Raw genomic sequence first — 9,901 nt, 5'->3', positions numbered from 1 at the left:
TTTCACTGCTTAAGGTAGTCATTGGACTCACAATCATTTAATTATCACACAGAGCAGTTTCTTAAACACATACTCTTCTTTTGGCTAAAAAACTCAGAGAAATGGTCATGCCACATAGACCAACATGTCTATTGGTGTTAGGATAAGAGTTTTTTTTCCCTGTGGATTATTTTAGCTGTAGGCTACTCAAGAATTCCCCTCCATTCTTGCCCCAGAGCTCTCCTACTTTTGAATGAATAGTGAAGGTTTAACCTGTTCACTGTTGCCTCAGTCCCTCAAAAATAATTTTGTAGGATATTAAGATAACATAAGTATTTACAAATCGGCTTCTATTAAAGTGTTTTGACACTACTCTTTTTTTTTCTGGGAACAAATACTTTTTAATGGGTTTAAAATTTTTTTGTTTGTTTTGTTTTGCTTTTACAAATGTACTGGAGAATCACGCAATGCTGCCAGCATTGGACACAATCCGGGGGCCACAAGTCTGCACACTCCTTTGCTACTGGTCCTGTAATGGCAGAATCTTTCATCTGGCCTTTATTGCCCACTATGACCACTGCATTATCTTCAAAAGAAAGAAACACGCCATCTTTTCTCTGGTATGACTTTCATTGTCAAATGACCACCGCCGGATGTACCTTTTTTCTGAGCTCTGGTTTGCCTTTCTTGACTGTAGCCATCCCCATGTCACCCACACCAGCAGCGGGAAGTCTGTTCAGCCGTCCCTTGATCCCCTTCACGGAGATGATATACAGGTTTTTGGCTCCTGTGTTGTCAGCACGGTTGATCACAGCTCCTACCGGAAGACCCACAGAAATCCGGAAGTTCACACCGGAGGATCCACCACGTCCTCGCTTCCACGTCTTGAACGCTGGAAAGAAGGAAAAAGGACATAGATTTTGACACTATTCTTAAACAAATTATAGGCAAATTTATCCTGTTTAAAAAAAAGAATAGAGTTCTCACCTCTACGATCAGCAACTCCACACATTCAGAACTTTGAATATCTTTGCCAATTTGTTAAAGTATAAGCACCAGAAATAGGCTCATGAGAAAAAAAGTATGCGGCTAGTAACGAGCCTAGTAATATTCTTTAAAAATTCAAAACTGCTTATTCTCTAGTACTGAATATTTGCAACATGTTCATGAGAAAAAGACTTATACAATCTAATATGATTAAAACACACTTCAAGATTAAAATGTTCATTTAAATGGTTCATATTGCCTGACCTTCCTTCGGAAAGTCTAAGGCTTTTTATGGAAAAGCCCTTCTTAGAACTCCCTAAATTGAATAGTCACCGTTGAATAGCCATTTTCTACATTCCACTCAGTCAGGTTGGCCTGAGGTTTTCAGATGTCATCAGCTTGTCCAGCAAAAACATGCCTCTTTGGATTGCTCCTTCCTACTCCGTGAACATGTAAAGTTAAAGCCACCCTTTCAATGGAGCTTCCTTCTCTGGGAAGGTTGGCCTGGTCCCTTTCCTCCCTAAGGGCAGGACCATCACCACCTGTGAAGAAAGATGCAAAGGGATAGGAGAGGGAAAAAGAAATTCCCTGCCCCAGGCCTACATAAGGAAGGGGAAAATTTCTCTTTTCTTAGCAATTCAGAGATCCTGACTGGCATCACCTCCCAGGACTCCAAAAGCTTCCTTTCTTGTTATAATCCTCTTAAGTTCTTTTTTTCCCATTCCCCCTGTGATTCTGTCAGTGTTTCCCACTCATTCTTACTGGGCTTGGCGCCCCTCCTCCACACTGCAAACCTCACCCAGAAACAGGGAAAGAGGCCTGGGGGCTTTCAAGTTTATGGCCCATTATAGGTGCATGCTGGGAGGTGTTGAGCAGGGCTGCGGAACTAATCAGTTATCTTAACACTGCGGACAGTAGGGCTAGCATTTGTGAATTACCAAATGTCACTGCTTATTTCAACTGTGGAAAAAAAAATCAGCTTTATGAATTACTGATCAGTGCTTTGAACCCCCCCTCAAAAAATCTACAAAATCACCTACCAGAGCTAACCAATTAAAGAAAGAAAGAAAGCAAAAACTCAAAAGAAAATTCTTTGCTCAGTGAACAAAACTAAAGGCAAAGTAAATCAATGCTATTGCAGAAATTGTAAATGAAACAAAGAGACGTGCTTTATGTTCCAATGAGGCTCATATGAAACCGACACTAAGAATCCATACTCAGGGTTAATCACAAAACCATAGAATATGGATTAAGCTACTGTGAAAGGTAAAATACAAAGCAACAGAACAGAGATATTTTAATCAGGAACAAAGATCGCCATAATCCCCAAATGGGTTTGTTTTTGAAAGAAGAGACATTTGTAGAGGACAAACATTCTTAAAACAATAGGAGTGGTGTGTAAAATTAACCCAAGTAAGATCTAGGCTAATGTTTGGGTGAATCAGGGTAGGTACTTTCCACAAGTCACGTGTTTTGCACAAGACTAACTCTATGCATCTGTTCAGTACGGTCTAATTTTTCTAAAATTAGAATGCAGTTCTTTGAAGGCAAGAATTTCTTCTTTATGCTTTATAGCTTCTTGTACCCAAGGATTGTCTAATTGTAGAAAATTAGTCCACTCTCCTAATACTATCTTTTTTTTTTTTTTTTTGAAGCAGAGTCTTGCTCTGTTGCCCAGGCTGGAGTGCAGTGACGTGATCTCAGCTCACTGCAACCTCCACCTCCCAGGTTCACGCCATTCTCCACCTCAGCCTCCAGAGTAGATGGGACTACAGGCACCCGCCACCACGCCTGGCTAATTTTTTAAGTTTTTAGTAGAGATGGGGTTTCACTGTGTTAGCCACGAAGGTCTCAATCTCCTGACCTCGTGATCCGCCCGCCTCCGCCTCCGAAAGTGCTGGGATTACAGGTGTGAGCCACCGCACCTGGCAATACTATCTTTTTTTTTGGACATCCTTACAGTATTATTATTACTGTAAAGCTCCTCTTCCGCTCGTTTTTTTTCCTGAAGATTGGTAGAAAATTCCACATAAATAGTGCAAAAATAAAAATCATAGGCAACTATAAGAAATAATTATTGTTTGACAACAATCACACCAATTCAACGATAATAACAGAGTATATTACGAGAAAAAATAAGGGTTTTTTTTCTTTTCCTGAGAAGAGACAATATGTTTGCAGGTATCTTCTCACCAACCAAAGTAGGCACACCTCTCTGGGACAAACAAGTTCATTTTGTCAAGAGACTTGTTTATAGAATCATTGTAAAAAAAAAAAAAAAAAATTAGGATTATTTCTCCAAAGAATATTTCCAACATTTTTGAGAATCTTGGATGGAAAAGCCAGTACTACAATAAACAAATGTAAATTTTAATGTAGCTTTTTCTTCTTCTTCTTCCTTTTTTTTTTTGAGACAGAGTCTCACTTTGTTGCCCAGGCTGTAGTGTAGTGGTGTGATCTCAGCTCACTGCAACCTCCACCACTTGGGTTCAAGCGATCCTTCTGCCTTAGCCTCCTGAGTAGCTGGGATTACAGGCATGCACCACCATTCCTGGCTAATTTTTGTATTTTTAGTAGAGACAAGGTTTTGCCATGTTAGCCAGTTTGGTCTCCAATTCCTGGCCTCAAGCAATCCACCCACCTCAGCCTCCCAAAGTGCTGGGATTACAGGCATGAGCCACAACTCCCGGGGTTAATGTAGCTTTTTCTATAAGAATAAGAATAAATTCTAAGAAATTAACGTAACTTGTGGGAAACCAGTATGCTAGCAACATAGGAAATTTGGTGAGTTCCAGACAAGAAGCTAAAAATGTGTAACTATGTGGATCATGGTAATGAAAGCATGGGGTTTAACTATATTATTCGTTTCTGTGACAAAGTCTGTTATAATTATCATCACATTTTAGTCAGCTTAGCAGATCACACTTTGAACTCTCTAGGATAGGCTGGAAAAGTAAACTGGACAGTAAAGAACAGTGTCTTTGTAAGAAGGCCAACTCCTTGTTGAGCCAATATACATAATATCCTATAAAGAATGGACCGCTGACCAGGCGTGGTGGCTCACAACTCTAATCCCAGCACTTTGGGAGGCCGAGGTGGGCGGATCACCTGAGGTTGGGAGTTTGAGACCAGCCTGATCAACACGGAGAAACACCATCTCTACTAAAAATACAAAATCAGCTGGGTGTGGTGGCACATGCCTGTAATCCCAGCTACTCAGGAGGCTGAGGCAGGAGAATTGCTTGAACCCAGGAGGCGGAGGTTGCGGTGAGCTGAGATTGTGCCATTGCACTCCAGCCTGGGCAACAAGGGCGAAATTCCGTCTCAAAAAAAAAAAAAAGAATGGACCGCTAACACTTAAGTGATAATAATACTGTAATAGTAAAAATCTTGCATTTATAGAAAGCTATACACTTTTCAAGTGCATTTATTTTAGCTTATTTGATATCCCCAAGTCATGAGTATTCGTCTGTTGACCCTGAGGAAAATGTATTCTTCGTTCAAAAGACTCTTGGGCTATCTTGCTTTGTGCAAGAAAACAGTGCAAGTCAGCGAGTACTTTACTCCCAAGCATGAATTTTGCTTTCCTCATAGCACAATATAATAGGAAGCCAACAGAATATGAAAGCAGGTTTAAATTGCTATGAATCAGTGGAAGAAAACCCTTATTGAAATCACAAATTATTTATCTTAGAGATATAATTCTCCAAATGAATAAAATAATATATTTGATGGAAACTGCTAGCTGTCTACCAAAATCTATTTTCCTTCTTTTCCTGGGCATATGACTACCAGGGTAGATCACATTTTCCAGCATCCTTTGTGGTTACTTGTTGCTATAGAACATGAGAAGTAATCAATTCTACTACTTGGCCTGAGCTGTAGGGCCCAGGGTATGTTTCTTCCTGTTCTCTATTCCTTTTTCACTTGAAGGAAATGATTGGCAATCTCACTTTGCCATGCATATGGGCAACAGTGCCCTAGGGGATGGTTGTGCAAGCTGAAGGAAGGTACCTGAGTCTTTGACTGATATCAGGGAGCCAAGCTGCCCTGGACCGTTCTCTGTATACAGTGAATAAGAGAAACTTTTGCTTTCTTTAAGCAATTGTATTTAGCATCTGTTTGCTATATCAGCTTATCTTTACTCTAATATAGTTTCCTTAAATAGAAAGATTTTTATCATAAGAATGAATGTCATGTATCTGTGAAGATGTAGATAAAAAGATAAGGGATACAGCTCATCCTTGTCAAATGGAGCTAAGTTCACACATCCATGGTGGTATCCAAACCATGCTTAATAAAAACCAATTCAGTTAGTCATCCATGAATGCTTATAAGTTTCAGTAATAGTAATAAGTGAATTTGTGTCATTTTGAGCAATTAAATACATAGTGTATGAAATGAAATGAAACCAAGAAACAAAGGGAATAACATGTTATCAACATCTCACATATTGAAGAGATTTGGATTTCATCTGAAAATTCCTGACATTTGGTAAGTTGACAGAGTGAAATAGTCAGTCAGGATTTTTACAGTGACCTCCACATTTATCCAGAAAGTAGCCTGTGAAGATGTAAAGCCTCAGAAATAACACCACACATCTACAGCCATCTGATCTTTGACAAACCTGACAAAAATAAGAAATGGGGAAAGGATTCCCTATTTAATAAATGGTGTTGGGAAAACTGGCTAGCCATATGTAGAAAGCTGAAACTGGATCCCTTCCTTACACCTTATACAAAAATTAATTCAAGATGGATTAAAGACTTAAATGTTACACCTAAAACCATAAAAACCCTAGAAGAAAACCTAGGCAATACCATTCAGGACATAGGTATGGGCAAGGACTTCATGTCTAAAACACCAAAAGCAATGGCAACAAAAGCCAAAATTGACAAATGGGATCTAATTAAACTAAAGAGCTTCTGCACAGCAAAAGAAACTACCATCAGAGTTAACAGGCAACCTACAGAATGGGAGAAAAATTTCGCAATCTACCTATCTGACAAAGGGGTAATATCCAGAGTCTACAAAGAACTTAAACAAATTTTCAGGAAAAAAAAAAAAACATCAAAAAGTGGACAAAGGATATGAACAGACACTTCTCAAAAGAAGACATTTATGCAGCCAACAGACACATGAAAAAATGTTCATCATCAATGGTCGTCAGAGAAATGCAAATCAAATCCACAGTGAGATACCATCTCACACCAGTTAGAATGACGATCATTAGAAAGTCAGGAAACAACAGATGCTGCAGAGGATGTGGAGAAATAGGAACACTTTTACACTGTTGGTGGGAGTGTAAATTAGTTCAACCATTGTGGAAGGCAGTGTGGCGATTCCTCAAGGATCTAGAACTAGAAATATCATTTGACCCAGCCATCCCATTACTGGGTATATACCCAAAGGATTATAAATCATGCTGCTATAAAGACACATGCACATGTATGCTTATTGCAGCACTATTCACAATAGCGAAGACTTGGAACCAACCCAGATGCCCATCAGTGATAGACTGGATTAAGAAAATGTGGCACATATACACCTCGGGATACTATGCAGCCATAAAAAAGGATGAATTCATGTCCTTTGCAGGAACGTAGATGAAGCTGGAAATCATCATTCTCAGCAAACTATCGCAAGGACAGAAAACTAAACACCGCAAGTTCTCACTCATAGGTGGGAATTGAACAATGAGAACACTTGGACACAGGGAGGGGAATATCACACACTGGGGCTTGTCATGCGGTGGGGGGAGGGGAGATATACCTAAGGTAAATGACGAGTTAATGGGTACAGCACACCAACATGGCACATGTATACATATGTAACAAACCTGCACGTTGTGCACATGTACCCTAGAACTTAAAGTATGATAATAAAAATTTAAAAATTAAAAAAAAGAAAAAGGACCCATTCCAAATGCAAGAAAATAAAATAAAATAAAAAATAAAAAAAGAGGTTATTCAATATAAGACTACCTCATAAATAATAACATCAGCTAATGTTATTAATTATTAATATTAGTAATTATAAAATAACAACATTATTGTTGATTATAATAGCAATAATATAATTAATATTAAATACTGGGTGATTATTAACTGCCAGGCATTATTCTAAATATTTTACATGTATTGATTCATGTTATTCTCATAACATCCTTGTCAATAAGTGGAAGAGCCAAGACCCAGTCCAGACAGTTGGGTCTTCTTAACCACAACCCTATTCTGTATTATAGGGAATCGAATATTAAAAATAATAATATTAAGATATTATTTTAAAATATTATATATTAAAATATTTTTAAAAATAATAATTATACCTTGTTATGCATTGCAGAATGCTTTCAGATCTCATATTAAGCAGAATTCTCACAGCTTCATTAGGTAGAAAATATTATATATATTTCACAGATTAGAAAACATTTCAAGAATTCCATCATTTGCCCAATGTTATATAACAAAAGTTCGACACACCAACAGCATAGATTTGGAACCTACTTTTTCTAACCCAACTCTATCCTCTTTCATTTCAACAAGTTGTCAGAATTTTCTTTGTCCAAAATGTAATGTCTGGTAATTAATATTTTTCTTTTTGTTGTTGTTTCCTGTGCACATAACATAGTGCCTGGCACATAGGTGAGAATCAGTAAATATTTGTTGAGGCCAGACATGGTGGCTCACACCTTTGAGAGGCCAAGGTAGGAGGACTGCTTGAACCCAGGAGTTTTTTTTTTTTTTTTTTTGAGATGGAGATTCTCTCTTGTTGCCCAGGCTGGAGTGCAATGGCATGATCTCGGCTCACTGCAACCTCCGCCTCCTAGGTTCAAGCGATTCTCCTGCCTCAGCCTCTTGAGTAGCTGGGATTACAGGCATGCACCACCATGCCCTGCTAATTTTGTATTTTTTAAATAGAGACGGGGTTTCTCCATGTTGGTCAGGCTGGTCTTGAACCCTCAACCTCTCAGGCGATCCGCCTGCCTCGGGCTCCCAAAGTGCTGGGATTACAGGGGTGAGCCACCACGCCTGGCAAGCCTAAGAGTTTTAGACCAGCCTGGACAAAATGGCGAGACCCTGCCTCCTCAGAATTTTTTAGAAAAATTAGCCAGGCATGGTGGCACACACCTGGAGTCCTACCTATGCAACAGGCTGAGGTGAGAGGTTTGCTTGAGCCCAGAAGGTCAAGGCTACAGTGAGCTCTGTTGGCACCACTGCACTCCAGACGTGATGAAAGAGCCAAACCCTATCTCAAAAATAAATAAATAAATAAATAAATAAATAAATAAATAAATAAATAAAATATTGATTGAATGAATGCATGAATGAATGAATTGGGCCTGGAAGGTTGAGTAGAATTATGACTTAACTTGCCCAAGTTTGGAGGCATGGGCTAAAGGGGATAGTTCTCAGAACTTACAGAAGTGTCTTAGTCTGCGTTTGTAGAAGCTGTTTGTTCAGCATCTGGAAAAGAGGCCTACGGATATACTCAAATGAAATGAAAACATCTGTCCTCAGAAAACCTTGTACCTGAATGTTCATAGCAGCATTATGAATGACACACCGAAATAAAATAGCTGATTCTCACCCGTGTGCCAGACATTATGCTATGTGCACAAGAAACAACAAAAAGAAAAATAATAATTATCAAACATTACATTTTGGACAAATAAAATTCTGATAACTTGTTGAAATGAAGGAGGATAGACTTGGGTTAGAAAATTCAGGTTGCGATTCAATGCTCTTGGTATGTCATTCTTTTTGGTTAAAATAACCAAAAGTTCTGGTCCGAGTGCAGTGGTGTTTATAACAAATTGATTACAACCAGTCACAGATTTCTTTCCTTTTTTTTTTTTTCTTAGACGGAGTCTCGCTCTGTCGCCCAGGCTGGAGTGCAGTGGCGCAGGATCTCCGCTCACTGCAACCTCCTTCTCCTGTGTTCAAGTGCTTATCCTGCCTCAGCCTCCTGAGTAGCTGGGATTACAGATGTGTGCCACCAAACCCGGCTAATTTTTGTATTTTTAGCAGAGACAGGGTTTCACCATGTTGGTCAGGCTGGTCTCGAACTCCTGGCCTTGTGATCCACCTGCCTCAGCCTCCGAAAATGTTGGGATTACAGGCGTGAGCCACCGCGCCCGGCCCCAGTCACAGATTTCTTTGTTCCTTCTCCACTCCCACTGCATCACTTAACTAGCCTTAAAAATTTTTTAAATAAAATTTAAAAAAAACAAAAGGTGGAAACAACCAAAATGCCCATCAACTGATGCATGGATGAGCAAAATTTCATATATCCATATTAATATTGTTAATGGAATTAATATTAACAACATTATTCATTCATTAAAGGAGACAAAGTACTGATACGTTATACAACATAGATAAACCTTGAAAATGTTATGCTAAGTGAAAGGAACCTGTCACAAATGCCACATATTATATGATTCCATTTATTTGAAATGTCCAGAATAGGCAAATCTAGAGATAGAAAGTAGTTTAGGGCATACGATGTAAAGCATATTTTATATCTCATGTCTGATATGCATGCACTTATTAGGAGGTTGTATTCAGTTCCATTCATTTATTGTTGGCTCTGCAACAAGTGACAGGCTTGATTTTGTGACATGGCAAGATATTTTTTTAAAAAGACTTATCTATTTATTGCTTTGGGCTGGTGGAGATGGGAACATGAGGAATTTGCATGGTGGTAGCTAAAGAGTACGTGTTTTTTGAGGGAGATTAAAACATGTCTAAAATTGATTGTGATCATGGTAGTACAACCCTGTGATACATTAAAAACCATTGAATTGTGTGAGAAACAAACTCACCTGTCCAAACCCAAAGAATAGACTCAGAGAACCAGAGAACAGCAAAAGTGAGACTTTTAATGACAGTCTTGCGAGATCAGGTGTCTGATGGACAGGCATACCCAGCAT

At 38.9% G+C, this 9,901-nt stretch overlaps 1 protein-coding gene across 1 annotated transcript; it reads right to left on the bottom strand.

Annotated features, from left to right (window-relative positions):
• Window positions 1–368: 368 nt before the first annotated feature.
• LOC129523713 (large ribosomal subunit protein uL14-like) lies at window positions 369–9,901 on the bottom strand. Its single transcript, XM_055347206.1, has 2 exons — window positions 9,794–9,901; window positions 369–905 (listed from the first exon to the last, which is right to left on the bottom strand). The coding sequence occupies exons 1-2, from the start codon at window positions 9,899–9,901 to the stop codon at window positions 615–617; spliced, it is 399 nt and encodes a 132-aa protein (XP_055203181.1). The 3' UTR covers window positions 369–614.

The sequence above is a fragment of the Gorilla gorilla genome, chromosome 6 (assembly GCF_029281585.2).
Source record: "Gorilla gorilla gorilla isolate KB3781 chromosome 6, NHGRI_mGorGor1-v2.1_pri, whole genome shotgun sequence".
Taxonomy (NCBI): domain Eukaryota; kingdom Metazoa; phylum Chordata; class Mammalia; order Primates; family Hominidae; genus Gorilla; species Gorilla gorilla.
Note: the sequence above shows the minus strand (reverse complement) of the source record. Positions and strands in the feature narration are given on the sequence as shown.

What these genes read in the sequence shown, in the direction of transcription:
- LOC129523713 (XM_055347206.1), bottom strand. Translation starts at nt 9,901, where the DNA reads ATGCTGGGTATGCCTGTCCATCAGACACCTGATCTCGCAAGACTGTCA. An exon ending in TATTCTTTGGGTTTGGACAG is followed by an intron (nt 906 to 9,793) that starts GTGAGTTTGTTT and finishes GTTTAAGAATAG; the next exon opens with TGTCAAAATCTATGTCCTTT.